We start from the raw sequence: 25,380 nt of genomic DNA, 5'->3' as shown, positions 1-25,380 counted from the left end.
ATTAGGTTCATTAAAATTTTTGAAAACTAGATTTAATTGAAAATGTTGAAGTTACAGCACGTTACAGCCGCAGTGGGTCTCTTTGTTGCTCTGTCAGCATACCTTATTCTCCATTCCAACACGTTCACATTCCGATTGCAAAAAATCATCAACCACAATGCATCTATCGTATTTCACTTTTTAAGAAACCCCAGCTTTCTAGTTGATATTAATTTCAATGTTCGTGCAGTGCATGAATTAGATCTGAAGCACGAGGGAAATTATACGGAACACAGGCACTACATTGTATCAGAATATTTTCAACACATTGGAGTCATGAATGTGTCTGCCTATTCTACATCAAATTCAAAAGAGCTTTCAACGAACATTTACTACTCCACATTTTATGGACTCTTAACAGCAGAGGTCATGTACAAAATCAAACAAATTAAACTGCAAAATGGTGAAAGCTCAGGAATATCTCAATCAGCTGCTACAAATTTGAACTATCCCGAAATAGATGTAAGTAAACATGACATAATCATAACATCATACTCCAACGTGATTCAAACATGTACACTAACATATCCATGGATATTGAGGGCGTTTGTCAACAGAACCTATTATGAAACAAACAAAAACATGTTGGATGTACTTGAAACAGCAATAAACACAGAGTTGAAAGTGCAAGAAAAATAAACCAACAACGAAAGTTCCATTGGCATTGTTCTAATTTGATAATTATAACAGTGATCTAATGTATTCAATTAGTTCTAGTCATTTTATAAATAGATTTTATTTTATTATGATCTCCTCCTATAAGTAACGTATTTCGTTTAGTTTAAAAATTATGTAAATCAAAAGAATTTGTAAGTCATCAGGTAATATTTGTAAAAATTGGTGCATCTCTTTTTCATAACTTTACGTTTATACACATAAAATAATTTTGAAGTGTCAGTAACTTTTAACTAAAACTCCATTACTTTTTAATTAAGACATGATTTAATTATATTGTTTTTTTTATATAAACTAAATGTTAATGGATGCAATAAAATAAAATTTAACAGATTTAAATTACAATATTTACAAAGTGCTTTTTTAATAACATGGAGGATGATATATAGTTGTTGTAATACTCATTCGTCTGGATTATATCTTTTTTTGAGTGTTCGATACTTTCTCAACATGTAAAGAGTCTCTAATTCCTTCAAGACGAACTGTCCTCTATGTAGAAGCTTCTCTATTTCAGTTTCATCGGTCACATCTTTGTTTTTCAAAAAAATTGATTTTGCTTTATTTCTAAAATATTCATAACCTTTGGGATATTCTTTGCCCATATGCAAAAGCTGACAAATAAATTATAGTTTGGTTGCATTCACTGGATTCCATTTAACAAAATAAAAGTAGGTATAGAAGATTATAAATGAAAAAAATTTTACTTAAATACATCACATAAGAAAAGCAATTAAATCAAGTTTCATGTTATATATTTATATCAAAATAAATAGACAAATATGTACAAAAGATATACACAAAAAATAATGAATATTTCAACAATATATATTTCAATTATTTTAAATTTTATGTATGCAATGTTTTTAATTTAATTGTAGTATGTTTATGGCTTGTGCTCTCATTACATAGTATACTTTACACACAAGCACCATACAAATACACTTATATAGTTAGGTTAGAGTTAATGCAACCATACTTATGATAATAATAATACAATGTAATAATATAGTACTATACTAACCTGACAACACTATCTATACAATATAAATATTACTATACTAATCATATTGTATTATTATATAATTAATTATGTATATTTTTATTATTTATTTTTAAGTGTGATTTTTTTCAGTTGAAAAAGAGTTAATTTAGAGTTGACTATGAAACGAATATATAATATATAATAATTATATATAATTATATTATACACAGAACCAGGTGTGTGTGTGTGTATATATAATAAAGAATATAATATATCGATGATAATAATGTAATAAAGTTTGAAAGCTTGGAAGGTAAACATAAACAAGTAACTAATGCTAATTGCTAATTCAATGTAATAATCATTGGTTTAGTTTTAGTTAGTATATTATTCTTAGTACTAACCTTGTAGTATTAATATTATATCCTAATTTAAATGCGAATGCCTACACAAGGTATAGTACAAAGACGAAAAGTAACCAAACCATAACAGTTACTAACTAACCGCTTTGTACAGAGCAATAACTTTAGGGTTCCTCGGAGACATTTAAATATTTTCGAGCCCAGAAGCGATATTGTCAGAAGTGGCAATGCAAATGTCTGTCTAATTTATTTCTGCTGCATTGGTTGCATTCACCTTTTCTTCTTCAAAACCTGGTCATAAACATCTGCGCAAGTTAAACATCAACGTGAACACTTAATAAATGTTAAAAGTAAACGAATGGATAGGAGACCAAATAAATAATTATAAACAGACCCCTGCTACATGTTTGTGATGTGTTTATTCTGGTAAATGGTAGTAGCATCAGTGGTGTAATCATTAATTTGTTAAAAAAAAGTTAATCTTTTTTGCTTATCACACAAACACAAATTTAGCTTAATTTTATTGTTATTGTGTTGGCTTGAAATAGTTTTCAGTCCAAATTTCTGCAAATTGATGTAGAAGTTTCGGCTAAATTATCCTTAACAAGCCATTGCAAAATTTTTCATTTTGGGAGAGGCTTCAGCTTCAAGCTTCCTCCTGGCCTTCTTCTCTGAATATCATTGAATTTGCTATTTTTTATTCAAGTGTTAGTTGAAGGTCCGGCAGCTGACGTTAAATTGATAGATCTGATATGATTTGATGATCTGGCACATTCAAAGATAATGGTTTTCGGAACAGAGGTTACACGATTTTACTTTTCCAAAACACTTACCGCTTGACCAATCATGCTGCTCTGCTGCTCGTCTAGTTGCTCGTGCCCCTTTCTTTTCTCATATATCTCTATATCTTGTTCTCTTGCACTGGCTACCTATAAAATATAGAATAATTTTTAAAATTTGCACGTTCATGTATAAGTCTCAATCTAAATTATTTCCTAAGTATTTATCAGATATATTAATTGAACCTAAACGCCCCGGTTTACGATCGTCTTCTTCTCGCTTTTTCTTAACTCGTGTTAAACACTCTTTTGCCAAATCTGCTTTTGCTTTTTTTGGTCCTTTTCTCTGGAACTCTCTACCTACTTCTCTGACTACTTCTCCATCACTTGCGAAGTTCAGAGCGGATCTCAAGACCCATCTGTTTTCAAAATTCATTGAGGAGCGCTGTTGAACATTGCGGAAATAGCGCTTTATAAGCTAATTGATTGATTGATTGAATGATTGATGCTTCGGTTTGCACTATTTCATAAAAACAAACATTCATTTTATTCTTTGACATGACTTACCCTGTGCGACATCTATTATATTTGGATGCTTGTAGATTTCATAATTTGCTCATGATCTTTCTTAAGCAATGTTTTATTTTTTAATGGAAATTGCTCCAATTTATAACATAATCGAATGTTTTTATAAAGAATATCCATATGCATGACAACAAACTATAAGATTTTTACACAATCCATCCATTAACTTTTTATAAACGGCCAAGGGATGTCTAACTTTCCTGGTGCTTCTCCACTTTTTTTGAGTTAGACACTGCACCTCATTTTATTCTCCATAGTTTCTCCTACGTTTCAGATTTTACTCCATATTAATTTTATCTTATCTATGGTATTCATTCCAGGAGCGTCACTAGGGGGTGCGGGGGGTGCGGACCGCACCGGGTGACACCCTCACAAGGGGTGACACCAAAATATCACTGTATATGTTTTTATGTCCCTCCATGAAATTATTCTTAGCATTGATTCAGCCTAACCCGCCCAGCGCCCAGAAATGTATTATGAATAAAATTTCTTTCGTTCAAATCATCCATTTTTGTATTCCACGTTTATACCATTTGACGTCCGAATTATTAAGCGCCGCGCACATTTAACTTGTTCGTGTCTAACATAACGTACAACAGTGTTTGTTTTGCCCACCTACTACGCGCGTGTGTTAGTCAAGTTTAAGAGAATAATCTATAATTTACTTAAAGTAAAAAATTATTTAATTTTTAATCAATTTAATGATATCAGACAACAATTCAAAGTAATTTCACAAAAGTTGATCCGTAAGTACAAATATAATTTGTTTTATTAGCATTTAAATAATTTTAAAATTTTTACATTTAATTTAACCAACCAAATTTCAAATAATTTCATTTTATTTATTTATATTTATATATTTATTGTTGAAGGATATTATATCATGCCACGTGGAAGTGAAGTTCATACAACAAAAAGGCTAAGCGGATGTCAACAAAGAAAAGCCAAAATAAAGAAAGATGAAATACTATCTACATTGCGCGGATCTATGATGCAATATGTAAAGGGATCAGATGAGGCCCAGAGTTCTTCCAAAGACACAGTTCCTCAACCACAAAATGATGAGACTAATTTATCTGATGCTGGTATGCAGTCAGCAGAGGAAAACATTAATATAGAAGAAAATAGAGCAGAACAAGATAAAGAAATAGATGAATTTGTAGCAGAAGAGTGGACTGATAATAGTGACTCTAAATATGATACTGAAAATGAACTTACGGGGAAAAATTGGAATGTTTTGGGTGATGCTTCTTATTGGAATATACCAATTCCAGATCAATTGCGCGTTCAAATCATCAAAAGAGGAAGTGCATATCTCCAGAACAAAGATGGGCCTTTCAGGATGTTGACGAGGCAAGATCTAAAAGCTAAAGGTGATGTTCGCCAGCTATCTAAAGAGTGGTTTTATATGGTGATGCCAAATGGTGAGAAGGTGTTGCGAACATGGATGGTTTATTCTCCCGTCAGTGAAAAATTATATTGTTTTTGCTGCGGACTCTTTGCCGTTAATGCTACAGACACAACATCCAAATTTGTGACTGGATTTCAGACATGGTGGAAAATGAGCCCGAAAGTGCCTAATCATGAGACATCCGATGCTCACTTGCATTGCTTTGAAAAATGGAAAACCTTGGAGGTGAGACTTAGAATGCACAAAACAATTGATGCAGAAAATATTGCTTTGATAGACATAGAGAAGAAAAAGTGGAGAGACATCTTGCATAGGCTGCTCGATATTACATTGTTTCTCGCCAAGCAAAATCTGGCTTTTCGGGGCCACAATGAAGAAGAATCTTCATTAAATAAAGGAAACTTTCTTGAAATGGTTGAGATGCTTTCTAAATATGACTCAGTGCTAAAAGAGCACCTATTAAGATTAAAGCAAAGCACACATAAAACTAAAGCATCAGCATCTTATCTTGCACCAAATACTCAGAATGAGTTTATTCATGTCCTAGCAAATCATGTGAAGGAGAAGCTTATCATGGATATAAAATCTGCCCGGTATTTTGGTATCATGTTTGATAGCACACCCGACGCATCACACAATGACCAAATGTCTGAAATTATCAGATATGTGAAAATTCATAATAGAAAAGTTGAAGTAAGAGAAGTGTTTCTGGGATTTTTTCCTTTAAAAGGGAAAAAAGCTGCTGATCTCAGTTCTGATATTCTCGAAAATTTGGAAAGTGATGGACTCAACTTTATGATGTGCCGCGCTCAAGGTTACGACAATGCTGCGACTATGGCTGGAATCCATGGGGGTGTACAAGCCATTTTGAAAAGAAAGAACAGGAAAGCTATTTTTAATGGTTGTGTGGATCATTCTCTTAACTTGTGTGGCCAACACTCTTTTGCTGAAAATGCTTTGTGCGTGACTTTTTTTGGAACTCTTGAGACAATTTTTTCATTCTTTGCTGCTTCCACTCACCGATGGGATGTTTTAATGAACCACACTGGAGTTTCATTAAAAAGATTATCAACAACACGCTGGAGTTCTCATCACGCAGCAGTAAAGGCAGTGAAAGAAAAATTTGATGAATGTGTGACGGCAATAGAAGCTCTTTGTGATCTAGGGGAAAATCTAGGTACAGCCCGAGGTCTTTTACCTGCTATCTGCAATTTCACTTTTCTGTGCTATCTCTTCTTTTGGTGTGATGTACTTGAAGAAGTAAATCTAACGCAGCTGTACCTTCAGACTAAGGGCTTAAGTCTTGACAAGGTGGCGACAAAGCTAGAGACACTAAGACTTTTTATGTATGAGAAGCGCAATCATCTTGTGGAGCAGGCAATTGAACAGGCATAAAATCAGACCAATATGGAATTTCAGTAGAGAGCAGACCCAGGTTCAAGAAGAGGATGGCAGGCGAGCGCGAGAAGACGAGAGATGCTGGACTTACTCTGCAGGAAGAAAACAAGAGAGCGATGTATGAGTGTATTGATCGTTTCCATTCTGAACTCCAGATCAGATCAAGAGCCATCAAGGAAGTAGCAGCCAGGTTTGAGGTTGTTCAAGCCAAGAGTTTGATATCTGCTACTAAAGAAGAGTTATTGGTAAACATTCCAAAATTGACCACATTCTATGATGAGTTATCAGAAATAGAGCTTTTATTAGAAATACCAAGACTGAGAAGATATCTGAAGGCTGCAGAGATTGATCTTGAAGAAGCCAAAGACTGGTCAGTACTTGACATTTTGAAATTCATAGTTGAATGGGACTTCCTAGAATCTCTCCCATATCTCTCAGTGAGCCTACAATTATTTCTTACAATCTGTGTGTCTGTGGCTTCATGTGAGAGGAGTTTTTCAAAGCTAAAGATTATAAAGAACTATTTGCGATCTACTATGGTACAGTCTAGGCTTTCTGATCTTGCAATATTATCAATTGAAAGAGATTTGGCAAAAGAAGTTGATTTTGATGAAGTAATTAACAAGTTTGCATCTTTAAAGGCGAGGAAAGGGAAGATCTGATTTAGTTGAGATTTAATGTGACATAAAATTTAATGTAAAAATAACAATTAAAAAAGTGACATATTTTCTATTTAGTTTTATTTCTTAAAATCTTTGATAGATCACAATTTTTTTTAAAGAATAAAAAAATCGACCTTGAATTATTTTTTCTTCTATTGTCGTTGTAAATTTATTTATAAATTATGCTGAGAATGCTGTATGTCTATGGGTTGTCATGAGAGGGGTGACACCATGAGTTACCGCACCGGGTGACACCAACCCTAGTGACGCCACTGATTCATTCACTTATAAACTTATAAATGTAATTGGAAGCAAGAACAGCTTCTGCAATGAAATCACGAAGAGTCTGGGTTGTGATGATTTGTAAATGATGAATTATGGAATATAATGACGTAAATGCTTCTAGGTCAGTTTATGACTGTAGACCACGGCAGACAGAAGTTTTGCTGGTAAGGTCTTTACTGCTAGCGTACGACTGTAGAGCATTCAGTAAATGGGAGTTTCGTGTGGTGAGTCAGTTTTAATTATGGTAGCAAATCCGGTCCTAACATACATGGTTCGTCATTCTTACAGACATAATTTAAACATGCCAACTATTGATAAATTAAACTTAGCCCTATTCATTAGGAAACGTTTTTTCTAAAGTGAAATCATTTGAAATCAACTGATGTGAAATATATTAGATCTTTTTTGACGACAAACTTTTGATGACCATTTTTTCATATAAAAAATTTTTTTGTTTTTCATTAAGGGAAACAAATTTAAATTGAAAACTCGGGTGGGTTTTTTCTGTAACCTCTCTTAGCCATGACCCCCCACGTTTATCCAATGAAACTATTGAAATATAATTTCATTTGAAAAGTTATGAGTAAGTAGGTGAGATAAATAATCTGTTCGACACTGGTTTGCAAACTGTATCAATTCTACATCATGGATATAAATCTATGTTCTACATTGTAACTTTGATAGAGTTGTCCAGTCAGGCGCAAAACTAGTGATCCATGGACTGACCGAAAGTTGATTTACATTTTGTATCCCTCTGACGATGACCCTCCCATGATGGTGTGAGTAAATTCCACGCGTCAACTTTGTGCAATCTCTACAACCGCTCAGCCCAATGAATTTATTTATTATCTGTTTACATTCTTTAAGTATTTTGATGCTGAAAATTTTTGTGTAACTGTTTTACAATTATTTTTCGCGAAACTTATTTTATTTTAAATGAAATTTTCGCGGAAATTATTATGACGCATTAGTATAATCCCCCACACACGCAGATCCTACAAATCCGATTTAGTTGCTGTGTGATTTGTTAACTGCCTGTTAAATTTATTTCTTTGCCTTCCAAATTCAAAATACAAAAAATTTCTACAGAAAGTTAAATTCTGTTGGTGGATATAAATTTAATATTTATTTTTAAATTTTTAACTTTCTGACCTTATAAAAAAATCATTTGAATACATTTTTTTACTTACAGCCCGTGCAGATACATTACTTAGAAACCATCAAGATATAAAAACAAGTCGCAGCTTGAACTGCACACCAACATAGAAGTTGAAACGTGCTCTGAATATCGACGTTCAACAAACACAAATAAAATGTTCGGTCTAATTTTTTAAATTAAAAATGAATTGAAAATAAATGAAATACCGATATATGCGTTTAGCGACGTTTTGCATGTGTACATTGCAATAACATAGCAGCGTCCTGGGAAATATATGGAAATCTCCGCAAGCAAATGAACAAATTAGGAATTATTTTATTTTTCTAGAATAATTTTTTCGTGACGCGGCTTGCGAGCTAAGGATGAAATATGCATATGAGATGGCTACATTGGAGAAATAATCCAGTTATAAGCGAGTGCGCGTGTGCGTACGTGCGTGTGGTGGCTTGTACGGACGGATGGTTTTTGTTGTTAGCAGAAATGTGACTTGCATATGGACAGGGTAATGTAATTATATGTGTGTGTGTGTGTGTGTGTGTGTGAGAGAGAGAGTGTTTGTGTCCACATGTCCAAATGTTCGTTTTTTCGCTTTCGGTTGTCGGCTTGATATGAGATTTATAGGAAGGTGCATGTTTGGGTTTATTCGTTGAATGGTGTATAATGAATCTACATTATATCGTTCGGTCTCGATGCTGTTTATATTTCTGTTTTACGTCGTCGGGACATGATTTAATGACCATCAAACAACACCCGGACTCGTAACACAAATAAAAAAGAACGTAAATCGGTAGAGACTTGGATGAAAAATTTTCCAAGCAGTTGCTACACCTTTGTTATTAAACTAACACAAACAACCTAAGCAAGGGCAGATTCAGACAACTTTGACAGAGGGGACCAAGCTTTCCAAGCTTTGATGGGAGAGGGCAAAACAAAATTTTTTGAGTAATAGGAGACTTGGAGTCATTTGGCACAGTTTTGAATGGCTAAAAAGTTTTTGATAATAAATGTTGACGAAATTTAAAAATATTTGCAGAAAAAGTTGATGAACTGCTGATAGCGAGAGGGGAGGAAACTTTCTCGATCCTAATAAATTTGCCACTGAACCTAAGCAAAATTTACATCACATACACGTATATGAACAAAGAACGTTTTATTAGCAAATTTTCAGCACTCGAAATAAAAACATTTTGATGGAAAAAATTCTTTACGGCTCCAAGGCAATGCTTTAATTTCACGAAAAATAAAGTCTCACGTGCAATCAGTGCAATGTTCCTATAGATTGGAATTTTAATGGTAGTAGTTGCAGCAGTAGTAGTTGTGGTAGTTGCAGTATAGAAGAAAAGTTAGTAGAAGTAAGGTAGTAGCTGTTTTTGTCATAGTTTTGTTTGTTTCAGTTGATGTTGCCGTTGTAGTTGCTGACGGTGATTCAAATAAGGGTAATGTGACTGAACTGAACTCAAGTGTAGAGGCGTATATCAAATGGAAAAGAAAAAAGTTAATAGGTGATAAGAAGCAATGATAAGATTTCACTGGACATTATGTTTCGGTATCATCACGAATATCACTAATTCATAATATGTTTTGAATTTGAGATGTTGAAAAGATATCAATGTCAGTTCATGCTCACTTTTAGTGGTATATTGAGCGAAAGTAATATTGCAGCAGACTTTACAACAGAAGATGGCGGTAGATTTTTGCTGTTCTACAAGAAAGAAAGATATACCGCTGAACTTGGAAATTTTTTTACAAATCCATGATTGATCAACGCTCTACTTGAAAGAGTATTTTAATTAATAGATACTTATCTGTCAGATGAGAAAAACCGGTTTATCTGGACAAACTATTGAAGCAGTTATGATGACTAAAGTGAAAGATTTATGTGAAAGATTATTGTGTTATTGTGAGACAATAAAATTTGTCTGACAATCATTTGAGTGTCAAATATAATTGATTTAATAAATTATGTTTTAAGCGTTATTTAAAGTAATCATTGATTTATTGCCAACAAATTTTTATGAGTACTTTTGGGAAAAAATCAGACGCTATTCAGTTCCGGTTTTTCAATATCAATTTCTAGTCGACATACTATAAATACACACAAACACATGCTATACGACTTGCGGTAATTCGCATGTGTCCTTTGAATTACTTATTGAGTAGTGAAAATGTGTTGACTGCAATGCGTTACAACGAAAAAATTGTATGCGATGTTATTATGTTCAGTCGAATGTACAAAAAGTTTCAATATCGTTCAACAATGGTCTTACTTCTGGTCGCGATATAAAATCTCATTAGAGAGAGCAGTATGTGGGGTTGCATGTTATCGAGCTATGTGAGCGCATGTGTGTGTACTATTTGAGTGCGTGCGTACTATGAAGGTACATGTGTACCGTGTGGGTGGATGTTATGTAGATTTATATGTACCTACTGTTTCAATGCATGAATTTTGTGCATGTGTAGTGTGTGTGAAGCATTCGGCCAAATCTTAGTTTCAGTGAAGATATAAGAAGTTTATTCCAATAATTTTAATGAAAAATCACGTAAACAGCTTCAATAATGAGATACAAACAACTTTCACATTCATTCAGCAATTGTCCACATGAACGGCGAGTTGCAAATCAAATCTGCTCCATTTCAAAATGCAAGAGGAACGCGAGGAGATCAGCTGATGTCGGTGCCAGGCCCTCGTGTGGCTGTTACTCTCGTCTACAAACTTAATAAGAAGTGCATGTGCATTCTGTTTTTAATTTGGTTTTATATAAACACGAATGAATAAATAAACAAATAAAGATGTATTATTACCAGACAATTTATATAGCGTCCTCCAATGACACACAAAAGAGCTGTTCCAATCAATGAGTAACTGATAGAAGAGAATATTTTACAAAGTTTTTGAAATGTTTGATTAACGCAGGTGGTTTCATGGAAAGTTATTCTCAACGTTTGAACCAACAACTACAAAATATTTTCAACTTACAACCTAATAATAATTTGTCAAGCACGAAGAAGATGGTGGGGATCATGTGACGAAATTATAGTCATTGAACGGTTTCAACCTTATTTAAACGCTTTTGAAACACTCGAATGTTTGAAAACCAAAATAAACTTTTGCAATTAATATTTAGCCTAACTAAACTTTGAAACCACTTGTAACAATCCTAACAACTAACCACATGATTTTGAATGGATTGCAGATTGAAGACTTCAGATATCTTAACCTGCTGGAAGACACGTGGAAAAATTGTTGCAGTGGTCTTCACAGAATTACTAATGATTTTCAAAAAAATGTCATGCTCCCAACTAGAAAATGTTGTTAAATTTGGAAATGGTGGGAGTTGAAGTTCCTTCCATTACGACGGCCACCACCGCCAACCAATCGTCGAACGCTGGTTCGCGACGTTTCTGAAACAATTTAAAGATCAATTATTTACGAAATGGAAATAAATTGCAACGGGAGCGATTGATGGTGCGCTTCATTTTAATTCGCAAAAGTGGATTGGAAATTTGTTCCTCACGAAAAAACTGAAAAAGAAAAAAAAGAAATCTAAAGAAGATGAAGGAGCTAGTTGAAATGGATTGGTCAATCTACTTGCTGTTGTTCTCTAACAAAAATAAATTTCAGACATTGCGCAAACGAACGAATACAACTATAACAAAAATCACAACCATAATAAAAATCACAACAATTACAACCATAGTAACAATCACATCAATAGTAACAATCACAACAGTAAGGAACAACAATAATGAAAAAAACTGCAGTACTGAAAGTACATCTGAGAAGAGCGGTTGTGATGATAATTCACAATTTTCAGGCGACGTTAAAAAGATGGACAGACATACAGACGGGTGGAAAATTTTCACTTTTAAAATAACATCCCTTCCGAGATGAAATGAAGTGTTCACAAACCCACAACAGGAATCGAGCTCCATGCTTTGAAATGTTTGGATTGAAATCTACAGGAGAAAAATAATAAAGAAAGCCAGCAGAACAACTTTAATAAAATTAAACATAATGAGAATGTACGTATCAAATACATAAGAAACAAAATTTAAAATACAATTGGAATGTATGTATTAAATACGTAAGGAACAAAAATAAAAACGGATCAGGTACGAAGATAGAACATACGTGCTTGAAAACAGACGCCACAGACAACCACAACGAGAAGCCCCACATCGAGCCACAGCAGCCACAGCAAGACAATTTTTCTTAGAAAAAAATAAAAAGCGAAAAAAGTTAGTCCTGCACTAACACGCAGGTAATTTAAATTGAATGCATTTTTAGCGAATGTCCGTTTCATGACTGCGTGATGGAGGACACGTATCAGCGCTCAATGAGTTTGTGTGTGTGTGTGTATGTGTGCGTTCGTGTGTGTGTATGTGTATGTGTGTGTCCGTGCGTTCGTGTGTGTGTATATGTGCGCCCGTTCGTGTGTGTGTGTGTTTGTTTGTGTTACTGTCTGTTTGTGTAACTGTGTGTGTTCGTTTGTGTAACTGTGTGTGTTTGTTTGTGTAACTGTGTGTGTGTGTGTGTGTTCGTTGCTCGTGTTATCGTTTTTCTGTCTGTGTGTTTCCGTGTTAATAGCCACGTGTGTTGGTATGTGGCTGTGTTATTTTGTATGTGTTTGTTTGTATGTGTTTGTTTGTATATGTTTGTTTTTTGTTTGCGAGTGTTGGTTTAAATTGCTGAGTCTGGCATGTATTTTTTTCAATAAAAATATATAAATGAATGCATAAATAATTGTACGAATAAAGATAAAAATGAAGAATGTGTATGTATATGACTATATGTCAATGTAATTTCTGGCAGGTAGATGTGTCTGTCTGCTTGTGTGTATTGTCCCAAGTCTGTGTAGACATGTGTGCAAGTATGTCTCTACGAATGCATGCTTTGTGTTGGATGCTCGCCTGCTTCAAGTTTGCGCCTGTATAAACGCACGTACCACACGAACCACACACACGCACTACACGCGCCACACGAACCACACGCACGCACACGCAGACATTTTATGTTGAGGGGGGATCGTTGCGATGAGAGAAATCTATAATGAAAACACTTAATCATTGTTGAATGATCGATAGGGTATTTATTTATTAAATATTCACTGCTCCAGTCAGTCAGAATGTTGTGAAGAACAATTGAAACAAACAACAAAGGAAGAAGGTGAGTTGGGTGAGGTAAGGTGACAATGGCATGTTGCAACAAATCAATAACATCAACATTATAGGCAGGTTTCCAGTAACAACAACAACAACAACAACAACAACAACAACAACAACAACAACAACATTCTCAATAAGAAAAATTTGATGTTGATAATTAAAACAACATGATTAAAATTATATTAAGAATCGTAACAATAGAACTATGGTTTAAATTTCATTGGGATGCTGATACGAGCGACTTGAAACTACACAGTGGATTATTTCGGCTGGATCTCAACTGTTTCTACTGGCGACAATTATAGACATAAAAGGAATGATAACGAAATTGATTTGTGAACTCAGCAGTTGCACTTCTTCACTTCAGCGGGTCACCTGCTTCTCTTACCAAGCTTGCATATTTCTGTTATTGGCTCATACGTAAAAACATTCACGATGGCTGATCATTGAAAGACTTTATCACAAAAGGAAACTGATGAAAATAACTTGTGATGTTTCAGTCAATTTTAAAATATTACACTACAAACTGGTGCATTTTGTTAGCTAAATAATATTAAGCCATTAAAAAATGGAAAATTACTTTTAAAATAATAATGCAATATATACGATAATCTGAATTTCAAAGTTGAGAACTTTTGAGGGTGATCTAAAAAAATAAAAAAAAATTTTAAATAATTAAACGATCATTCGACAACAAACTTCGAGAATTTTCTTTCATTTGAGGTTTGCCACTGGTCACACACAGAGCAACCATTAACTTTCTACCTGCTCTTAAGCAGAACAACCATTTACTATGTAGTGTAACTATTGTAGCAACTATTCACCTGTATATATATTCTATCAAAATAATTTTTCGCACGCAATTTTTATCCTGTAATGTAAATTTAATTTGATGTGCCAACAAGATGACGAACATGAAAGCATAAAACACAGTAGACGTTCATTAACAAACATAAACAATTCATTGGAAATATGTTGTCATACAGAGTATGAGCCAATGGATTCATCTTAATGCTACCTGTTCAGACTCACATGTGATGTTAACTTGGGAAGATATGGTTTCATGTGTCATGAAGGCTTAAGAAAAACGCGAGTTGACGATGTTGAGGATGATAACGTTGCTATTGTTGATAATATAGTTGATGATTATGACGATGTTGTTGGTGATGATGATGATGATTTTGATGTTGATGATGATGATGCTGTTAATGATGACGATGATGTTGTTGATGATGATGATGCTGTTGATAATGATGATGTTGTTGATGATGATGATGCAGTTGAATGTTATTATGATCCTGAAAATGGAAATGATTGGAATTGTGAAGTTGAATGAAATGACCAAGCGTGAGAAGGTCCTGATAGGTAGAATGGGATTTGTGATTACGAAATTGATGACGTTGTTGTTTTGTGAACATCACGTGATTGCCCTGGAAGTGAGTATGGCGAGACATTTCGGTTGGAAATAGGATGGCTATTGAAGATGACCATAAAACAGAGTTACGTAAGTCATTCATAAAAATTCAGAGCAACAAAAATGAATGACAATGTTGGAAAAACATTATTTATTAATTTAAACATAACTAGCAAAATATAAAAACGACCCAACAACATCAACAACATTACCATCACCACAACCACCACCACCAACAACAACAACATCATCATTTAGAGTCCCCCTATCATAAATTGATTGGCAACCTCCACCCCACTCCAACACACCAAGCATGAAATTGACAGAATCATCGACGCCACCTTTCCTGACGTTTCATACGCAAGAGGACATGTTCATTACACCGCGCGTCTTCTCGGTCCCATGTTTTAAGGTCTAAAATATCAGGGATGGATTGTTGGGTCGGTAATAATTATATTTTGAATAATGTGACGTGGGCGAAGCGTCACGTGATATGAGTATCATTACTACAATTGAATGTCATGAATGTTGGAGTTGAAAGCAATTTTTGAACAAAAGTATCAACATCTTTCGAGTGCTAACTATTTTTATGATTATTTTTGAAATGAAATGTGTTGTGATAAGAAATTTTAAATGAACTCTCTCAGTTTCACAACAATCCACTAATACATCATTTGTTTCATCCGTCTATCTCTTTCCATCCATCCATCCATCCATCCATCCATCCATCCATCCATCCATCCATCCATCCATCCATCCATCCATCCATCCATCCATTCATCCATCCATCCATCCATCCATCCATCCATCCATCCATCCATCCATCCATCCATCCATCCATCCATCCATCCATCATTTGGTAATATTAAAAATTTGAAGCGAATGTTTAACTTTCGTTGAACAAATTTTCATACTCCATGCATCATGGTTGACAATCTGACAACATTTTTAAGGCACTTTTTCGTCATCATCGTCGTCATCACCTTCGCCCCATCATCATCATCATCACCCCTTCATCGTCATCATCATCATCGTCATCACCATCATTATCATCATCACCACATCATCGTCTTCATCACCACATCGTAATCATCACCACTTTATCGTCATCATCATCATCATCATCATCATGGCCCACCCACCATCCCTGTTTTCATGATGCCTATCGACATTTTTATCCATTTTATGTCATCTCTTTAATCCGACATTTGTATTCATTTCACTGTTGTTCACTTTCACGTTCACTCCGATGTTCATTTTATTGTTCACTACAATGTTCACTCCAATGTTCACTACAACGTTTGTTCTATTGCTCACTCTAATGTTCATTCTATTGTTCACCCCGTTGCACCCTTCAAAATTTTTTCAGTTTCTTCTTCAATGTTTTTTCTCATGTTTTTTAATGGTTTACCTTATTGTTCATTTCAATGTTCATACTTGTGTTCATCCTACGGTTCGCTTCAGTGTTTGTCATTTGTTTTAGTATTCACTCTTGTTACGATTCTCCTGTATAATTCATTCGACAGGACATCTCTACATTCTCGGTGATGATTCGTTCACTTTGAGATGCAAATCATTCCTTCTGATGCATTTTGCTTTGCTGTTCACTTTTTATCATCTTCCAATGTTCATTCTAAGCATTCATTTTTATTTCCACTCCAATGTTCCTTCAGATGTTCACTTTTGTGTTTGCTCCAATGTTCGCCATCATTCCTGCAAATCAATATTCATTCTCGGGTTAAATCCAATGCTTACTTTAATGTTCATTTTCGTGTTCACTTTGATATTTAATCTCATGTTCACGTCAAAGTTCACTCTCATGTTCATTCCAACGCTCAATCTCATGTGCACTCAAACGTTCACTCCAACGTTCACTCCAGTGTTCACTCTCACGTTCACTCTTACGTTCGATCTTATTATTTAGCGAGCGAGGCACACATACCCGTTGACAAATGGCTTCGTTAGTTTAACATCATCTGACCACCTTAGGCGAGATTCACTGCGTGTTTACGTGTGTGTGTGTGTGTACGTGTTTACGCGTGTGTGTGTGTGTGCGTGTGTGTATGTGTGTGTGTGTTTCTAGTGTTGTCAGTGTGCTATTTTTATGCCATGTGTAAGGTTGTGAGATAATCGTTTCGACATAAGATTTTTGCCTAACTGTGTGGCGAAGTATTGATATGCTGCATGTGGGCTGCGTGGATGAGTGTGTGTGTGCACTTGTTAGACCTGCTTTACCTTCATGAAATCATGTTTGCATGAGGCTCATTAAGAAGTTGATATCATGGAGACATTTTACGATTCATTTTTTCAATAATTTACATTTCCGATTAAATGTTTATTTTCACGTGTTTGTTGTTTGTGCGCGATATTGTTCACAATGTTCGTAACGTGAACATAATAATGTTCGGACGAGAACTGTTCGTTTAAATGTTGTACGAACATGCACGTTGAACACTGCTGTTGTACTTCCATGATTCTCAGTGGTTCCAATGCAGTGGAATATGAAATAAATTTCAAGGAGCAATCCTAATGTGCTTCAGGTCACACTGTACATTATCAGAGGCTGGCTGGCTGGCTGGTGTGCCGTATGAATAAAAAATAACATTCGAAGATTTCTGTTAGTCTAACGCGTTCGACTGCACTTCATCAACAACAACAACAACAACAACAACAACAACTTAATAATAACAGCAATAATAATGATGCAAGGAAATAATATAATGTTGTTGGGTTGTACGATTGCTTATTAAATGCACTTGCACGCAGTTCCACCTTTCAATTTATTGCGCAAACGTGTTTATGCAAAGTGGGGAAAAAACAGAGACTTTGGATGGTCTGTGGAATTATTTCTAAGCACTTGAGATGGTTGTTCGTCGGAGAAGGTTGTTCGTTCGTTCGTTCGCTGAAGTTGAACGCTACGAACTCCAGGACGTCTGAAGATGATGATTTCTGTTTGAGGCGTGATGTGATGGGTTGTTGTTGTTTGTTTGGAGAGATGGCGGGCTGTGAAGAAAGAACGAACCTTATGAAGACCACACAAATTGAATCCATCAAATCTTAAGACAGCCTGGTTCGAAGCGTGAGAAAATGTTTGAACATGAGAAGGAACTAAATATGAAAATTGTAGATAGAATTGAAACCTCGTCAAAATTTTAAAAATAATTGTTAATGTGTAACGCAGACATTGTTCTGCAACGATAGTTACGATTTTACGAACAACCACCACAACAACAATAACAACAACAACAACACCATAACAACATTACAACAACAACAACAACAACAACAACAACATAACAACATTACAACAACAACAACAACAACAACAACATAACAACATTACAACAACAACAACAAGCAAGTGTTTAACTTAGATGCTTTTGAATTGTTATATGAAGTTTGAATCTTTGTGTTAACGATATTGCAATGCACTGATGATGATGATGATGATGGTAATATTGATGGTGGTGATGATGATAACATTTATAAAAATGATGGTGTAATTGTTGCTGTTGTTGTTGATGATGTGTTTGTTGTGGTTGTTGATAACGATGATGATGATGATGATGTTGTCGATTGATGATAATGATTGATGTTGATGATCATGATGTTGATGGTGATGGTTGATGATGATGATCATCATCATCATCGATAAGGTGATGGTTATGATAACTAGAGCTACTTAAAATTCTGCGTGTTCGGCCACCTCAATCAACATTTGCCGCCAAAATATCGATCAATCGTCCGGGATTAGCAGACTACAAATTTCTAGAACATCCTACCAAGAAGATTCGTTGGTTGTTGTTGTTGTTGTTGGTGTAGTAGTAGTAGGAATAGTTGTTGGTGGTGGTGTTGTATTTGTTGGTGTTGATGTAGTAGTAGTTGTTGGTATTGTTGTTGTTGATGTTAATTTTGTTGTTGGTGTTTGTGTTGTTGTTGATGTTGTTTTTATTGTTGATGATGGTGGTAATGTCGTTGTTGTTGATGGTTTTTTATTGATGATGCTGTTGACAATGTTGTTGTTGTTGCTGTTATTGTTGCTGTTGTGGTTGTTGTTGTTGTTTTTGTTGGCGTTGATGTAGTAGTAGTTGTTGGTATTGTTGTTGGTTTTGTTGTTGTGGATGTTAATTTTGTTGTTGGTATTTGTGTTGTTGTTGATGTTGTTCGTGTTGTTGTTTTTTTGGTGCTGTTGATGGTGGTGATGTTGTTGTTGTTTTTTATTGATGTTATTGTTGTTGTTTGTCGTTGTTCTTGTTCTTAAGTTTTTATGTGTTGTTAATGTTGTATGTTGATACTCTTTGTGAACGTCATGCTTTTTGTAGCTTTCCTGATATTAGTGTGTTGTTTGTCTATGCTGTAGTGTTGTACAGTTATGTTGTTTGATGATGCCGCATGTTGTTGTGTGATGATGTGATGATGATGCGTGTTGAACTTTTCAAGTACGTGAGTTTATTTAATAAAAGACATCAACAAAAGATACATGTTGTCGTTGTTGTTGTTTTTGTTGTTGTTGTTGTTGTTTTTGTTTTTGTTGTTGTTGTGTTTTGTAATTTTGGTGTATTTTTGTTATTAGTTCGTATTGAAGTGGGCAGGCTGATTCTCCGTCTCTTCATTGGATTGAGTTGTAGTTGTAGTTGTTGTGTTCATTTTGTGTGTTGTTGTTTTCTAGTTGGAATGTTTTATGGGTGGTAGGAATGTTTCTTGCGTTGTTTATGTAAATATTGACATACAGCAATTTTTCATATATGTATAGTTGTCGTCTTTTTTGTTGTTGTTTGTTTGGTGGAAAATTGTTGCTTTGTATTGAAGTGTAGTTACTGCCATGTAATATCCAGGCTTTGTTTTGTTGTCACTATCTCAATTCAGGTGTTGTTGTAATGTTGTGTCGTTGAAAGATCGGGACAAATATAAAAATTCTGACAATAGATAGCAAAAAATAGCGATGGTGTTGATAATGATGAAAAAGAAAATGATGGTGGTAATGATAGTAATGAAGAAAAGATGCTGAAGAAATTATGAAGATGATGAGGATGGATGCGATGGCGACAAAGATGGTGCTGCATCAATTCGAAGCTCTATACGTTGTTTTTGTGGCACCTGGTGATCAGGAGAAGGCTGGATGGAAGAATTAACATGGATGATGTTGTCCATGCTGTTGGTCGCAATGGGACTTCACTGTCGGCTGCATCTTCACGATGATGGAACTGCTGTGGCTACTTCGTCAGCTGCACACGCACGATAGTGGAGCTGCTGTGGCTACTTCGTCAGCTTCACATCGTTACCGTGTTCTTCAGTGCTAAGCTGTGAGTACAGAAAATTTTAAACGTATACCCGAAAGTCCAATTTTGAAAGAATCTTGTGACGAGTTGGCGGGTGAATGTTGAGATGCGAATGTACCTGGTAATAAAATATTCACCTTTTTTCATTAAATGATAAATTAAACTGGTGAAATTGAGTTGAATGTATGAATGAATGAATGAATGAATGAATGAATGAATGAATGAATGAATGAATGAATGAATGAATGAATGAATGAATGAATGAATGAATGAATGAATGAATGAATGAATGAATGAATGAATGAATGAATGAATGAATGAATGAATGAATGAATGAATGAATGAATGAATGAATGAATGAATGAATGAATGAATGAATGAATGAATGAATGAATGAATGAATGAATGAATGAATGAATGAATGAATGAATGAATGAATGAATGAATGAATGAATGAATGAATGAATGAATGAATGAATGAATGAATGAATGAATGAATGAATGAATGAATGAATGTAGAATCACACTGTGTTGCTTGTGTCTTTTTCAATATAAATATATAAATGGATGAAAAAAGAAACATATGAATGAATTGATGAATGAATTAAAGAACGAACCAACCAAATAACGAACGAATGAACGAACGAAGGAATGTATGCATTAATGAATAACTAAACGAATGTATGAGTTGACAGATATTTCAACGAGTCTTGCAATGAAATTTTCAACAAATCGGGATCGAACACAAAGGAGTGCAAAATCTTGAGGACAAAACAATTAATCAGCGACAAAAAGCATTAGAATGATTATGACAGCAGCTAGATGACTGACGTGTTGTACCATCCCTCAGATCTGTGCAACAATTCAACAACACCATCCACCACATACAACAACATCAAGCATACAGAAACGAAGATGTTGATCATTGAGGTATCAAGTCGAAATGGACAAATCATCGGCAACAAAAGGCAACTGGACGCGGAAACAACAAGAAATCAAGCCAAACAACACATGAGAACTATACAACAACAACAACAACAACAACAACAACAACAACAGCAGCAGCAACAATAAAAACAACAACAACAACACAACAATAACAACAACTAACCAAACAATCGCAAGATCCTTATTCAAAAGTCCAAAAAATGATGCTTGGAAGACTTCAGTTGAACCTCCGTCCCCAACTTGCCTGCCATCTTCATAGCTACCAACAAATCTCAACATAGCTACTTCAATGTTCATCAATCCAGCTGGTTAGTTATTTTCAAATTGAGTAATTTAATTATATATGAATAAAAATATTCTTGCAGCGATAATAATAACAACTATAATAATAATAAAAATAAATAATAATTTCATCAATAGTTATAGTAACTATAATATCAAAAATTATAATAAAATAAAAAAAGGCCTGCTGAAAAATTGATCGAACGTAAAAAAAATTATTCGATATGAATTTTTTTGGGGATTATTTGTTGATGACACACATGAAAGTTGCTCCAATCGTTGGGAGATGTTAATAATAATAACAATAATAATAATAATAATAAAAATAACAATGAATAATAATAATAATAATGTAACGACTGGATAAATAGAGGTTGGAAGATATAAGGACGGTTGTATAAACAAATTTTAATGATTATTTATAAAAGGGTTTTTACGAATTTATTTTTAGACATTTTTTCCATTTATGATAATAATAATAATAATAATAATAATAATAATAATAATAATAATAATAATAATAATAATAATAATAATAATAATAATGGGAACATCATTTTATTTTCATTATAAATCACACGTTAAAAAGAATTGTTAATGAATTAAAATTTAATAAAAGTAAAATTGTTTTAAAACTAAGAATTAAAATATTCTACGAAGCTCGACATCCTAAAGATGAATGCGTACAACAAGAAAGAATTAGTTCTAAATGATGCATTCAAATTAGTATTTCTGTCACAATAAATGGCATACGATGACGATGTTGCAGAATAATAATAACAATATTAATAAAAATAATAATAATATTAATAATAGCAGTGGTAGTAAATGTGCTGCGGCTGTAGCAAATACAGAAGTACTACTAATACTAGCAGTTGTAGTCGCAGTAGTAGTAGTGGAAGTGGTGGTGGTGGTGATAGTAGTAGTAGTAGTAGTAGTAGTAGTAGTAGTAGTAGTAGTAGTAGTAGTAGTAGTAGTAGTAGTAGTAGTAGTAGTAGTAGTAGTAGTAGTAGTAGTAGTAGTAGTAGTAGTAGTAGTAGTAGTAGTAGTAGTAACTTAAACTCTTAACTCACTAAGTCAATAACTGGTGTCAATTAATCATTATTCTATTTATTCATTTTTTCAAATCATTGTTTTATTCTCCATGCTTAAACATTCCTATTCCTTATCATTCTTCTCCATTATCGACCACAAAACTCACTTCTTCATCTGCTATCTGCCAGTCCAGAGCGGCAATAGCTAGTCAAAAAGAGCCTTCATCTTCTTCTACCTCTTGCCATTTTCCCGGCTTCTGCGATAACTCGCTTACTAAGTTCTCGAATGGTCACATAATTAACTATCTTGTTTATTCGTTTTTTCAATCATTATTTAATTTCCATCTTCTCACATTTAAACATTCTTATTCAGTTATTTATTTTTCGTTATCATTCTAAATTATTGCCTTGCATAATGTGACAGTTTTGGCGTCTGTCAGATTCTGATTTTTTAAAAATAATAAAAAAAATGTATATTTGAATTTGAATATATATATATTTATATATATATATATATATAACATTAAAAAATATATATTTTTTAAAAATCCAAGTATAAATGGATAGGAAGAAATACATCTTCTATTTATATTAAGTAAGATAAAAAAATATAAAAGAACATTGGAGAGCAGATAAACCAAGTCGAGATGCAATCAATAAGAATCTGAGATGTGCATTGATTGCTATGAAGATATATTCCTGGCACTCTGACTCCATGGACCTTATGAGGAGGAATAAAAATAGCGCCGACCATTCGGCTGCAATTTATTATTTTTTTGTTTGTGTCCTAGTTCGTTGGATCGTCGTTTGTTTGCTAACTTTGTTTTGTGTGTGTGCGTGTGTGTGCGTGTGTGGGTGTTTGTAGGTATGTAATCGTATTCAGTTTTTAAAAGTTCGTTAATTGGGTTTTTCAATTAGACAGCATCCTAAACTTATTTTCTTCCAATAAAATTTGGCTGTAGTCTTCTCGAGGACGATCTGAACAATAATGAATTCTACAATCTTTAAAACGGTTAACTAAATGGCGGCTTCAAAACCATTGCTGTAATTATAAAATGACTTTCTGATTTTGCTTTTAATATATATTTACAAAACAATACCGTACAATAGTTGGTAAAGCCCAGATGATAAGTTGCAAAGAGGACGATTGCAAATATGAATTGTTTAAGCAAACTCTGTCAAACTGAAATTAACCGGTTGGGTTTTTATTTTGACGAGGCAATCAAAAATATTTGCATGGTTGATTTTAGGCTTAACGAGCTATTTGCATGTAGATCAGGCGAGGATGAAAAAATAAAATCAATAATTTTTGATTTCCGCAATACATACACGCAGACACACGCACACACATTCAAAAATAAGAAGACGCAGAAAAAAGAGATAGAAATATGGGAGGATGCTGGTCGTCTTCAGAAAAATTCATCTAATACAGGAATTCATTGATCATTCGTCGTTCAACTGCTAGCAAATTATTTATTTACAAACTACTTAGTCTCATCTCATATCATGCATGATAATATTTATGCGTCTATATTTATGAGTCTGCCTTTCTTTGTGCCTGTGTATCTACATCTGTGTGCCTCTTATCTTTTTGCGTGGCTTTGTTTGTGTATTTCTGTTGTTGCATACATCGCTTGTTGTTATTTGCGCACCTGAGAACACATGATTTTTGAGTTTTTTTTAAGGAAATGTTTTCATTTCATTACATGCCAACTGACGATGATAACATTTTTCAAGAGCGTTCACACCAAACCAACTTTAGAATTTGTAATTAAATGAAATATTGGTGAGTGTAGACAACATATTTCTGAATATATTGGTATGACGACGACCAAGTTATCGAAAAGACTCACGATGCACGTACAAACTGACGTTATAAAGAATCACATGAAAAAGAAACACAAAACTAAAATTTCAAAAAAAAAAAATCTTGGAGCACAGTGTTGAAATCTTACATTACAATAACAACCATTATAATTTACGACTAGTCGAATCATACTCATAGAACAAAGACATCCGATTATAAATATTCAACAACGGGCAATTGGGATTCTTCCTACCAATGAATTTAGAAACAGAGGAATCATCGATAATGAAAACACGTACAAGTGTTATATTTAACAAAGTCGAAGATTGTAAAACTAATTAAATGAGCGTTAAGTATTCACTTTAAACAAACAAGGAATCAACAAAGTAGAGTAGAGGCACAGTGTGTATATATATATATATATATATTTTTTTTACAATATTCTATAAATTCTACCAAATGTTTGGCGTTAATATGTTTGTAGTTCGTTTTTTCAATTTTTCTCACTAAAGTTTTTTGGTGAACGTTTAGTTTATTAAAATTCAAAATAAACTTATTTTCCGAATTCATGCTGCATATATGCATTTATAAATTCTTTCCGGCATAAATTTAGTTCATTCCTGACACTGCAATCAACATCACAGTGATTCAACAATTCAGTTAGTTGGTTGGACAAATTTAGAACTACCTTCCTTTTAACTTCTAATTCTCGAGAAAGATGGAGCAGTCGCAGTCAGTAGATTGTAACACCTAGAAAGACTAATTTGTCCAATCGACCCACCAAATTGTTATTGTAGAAAATAGAGAATGTTAGTAAATTGGTGACAATTTTAGGACCAAAAAGAATGGCATACGTTTTTGATAAATTAATTTGCAGTCTATTATTTATCATCCACAAGTGAACTCTTACGAGCTCTGAGTTAAGAATACATTCAACTTCACCTATAGAATCGTCATCCGCCAAAATGTTAGTGTCATCCGCATACATGATATACTTAACAGCCTCAGTCGATCTGCAAAGATCATTGATAAATATATTAAAAAAACTATATATACATATAGGTTCATATATAAATATATATTCTATAAATTCTACCGAATGTTTGGCGTTAG

General features: G+C 33.9%; 6 protein-coding genes across 6 annotated transcripts in view; 3 read left to right on the top strand and 3 right to left on the bottom strand.

The window, feature by feature from the left end:
• Positions 1-42: 42 nt before the first annotated feature.
• On the top strand, positions 43-678 carry HELRODRAFT_172928 (hypothetical protein; the record flags this gene model as incomplete). Its single annotated transcript, XM_009019589.1, has 1 exon — positions 43-678. The coding sequence occupies one exon, from the start codon at positions 43-45 to the stop codon at positions 676-678; it is 636 nt and encodes a 211-aa protein (XP_009017837.1).
• Positions 679-1,115: 437 nt separating this feature from the next.
• HELRODRAFT_79641 (hypothetical protein) lies at positions 1,116-1,325 on the bottom strand (the record flags this gene model as incomplete). Its single annotated transcript, XM_009019588.1, has 1 exon — positions 1,116-1,325. A coding segment is annotated over one exon (210 nt), but the record flags the coding sequence as incomplete, so codon positions are not given.
• Positions 1,326-4,305: 2,980 nt separating this feature from the next.
• On the top strand, positions 4,306-8,201 carry HELRODRAFT_172927 (hypothetical protein; the record flags this gene model as incomplete). The annotated part of the gene is made up of 5 exons (XM_009019587.1): positions 4,306-4,507; positions 6,520-6,601; positions 7,300-7,402; positions 7,863-7,957; positions 8,171-8,201. The coding sequence occupies 5 exons, from the start codon at positions 4,306-4,308 to the stop codon at positions 8,199-8,201; spliced, it is 513 nt and encodes a 170-aa protein (XP_009017835.1).
• Positions 8,202-10,936: 2,735 nt separating this feature from the next.
• HELRODRAFT_172926 (hypothetical protein) lies at positions 10,937-12,554 on the top strand (the record flags this gene model as incomplete). The annotated part of the gene is made up of 3 exons (XM_009019586.1): positions 10,937-11,067; positions 11,532-11,665; positions 12,451-12,554. 3 exons carry the CDS (start codon positions 10,937-10,939, stop codon positions 12,552-12,554), a joined length of 369 nt encoding a protein of 122 aa, XP_009017834.1.
• A 4,876-nt stretch (positions 12,555-17,430) lies between these two features.
• HELRODRAFT_172925 (hypothetical protein) lies at positions 17,431-22,706 on the bottom strand (the record flags this gene model as incomplete). The annotated part of the gene is made up of 6 exons (XM_009019585.1): positions 17,431-17,492; positions 17,743-17,866; positions 17,940-17,984; positions 20,200-20,314; positions 21,308-21,449; positions 22,697-22,706. 6 exons carry the CDS (start codon positions 22,704-22,706, stop codon positions 17,431-17,433), a joined length of 498 nt encoding a protein of 165 aa, XP_009017833.1.
• A 2,294-nt stretch (positions 22,707-25,000) lies between these two features.
• Positions 25,001-25,380, bottom strand: part of HELRODRAFT_172924 (hypothetical protein) — a gene marked incomplete at both ends in the record, with an annotated part of 1,764 nt that continues 1,384 nt past the window's right edge. Inside the window, one exon of the mRNA XM_009019584.1 lies at positions 25,001-25,280. Coding sequence (XP_009017832.1) covers positions 25,001-25,280 — 280 coding nt within the window. The remainder of the gene's footprint in view (positions 25,281-25,380) is intronic.

The sequence above is a fragment of the Helobdella robusta genome, assembly GCF_000326865.2.
Source record: "Helobdella robusta unplaced genomic scaffold HELROscaffold_25, whole genome shotgun sequence".
NCBI classification, from domain to species: domain Eukaryota; kingdom Metazoa; phylum Annelida; class Clitellata; order Rhynchobdellida; family Glossiphoniidae; genus Helobdella; species Helobdella robusta.
Note: the sequence above shows the minus strand (reverse complement) of the source record. Positions and strands in the feature narration are given on the sequence as shown.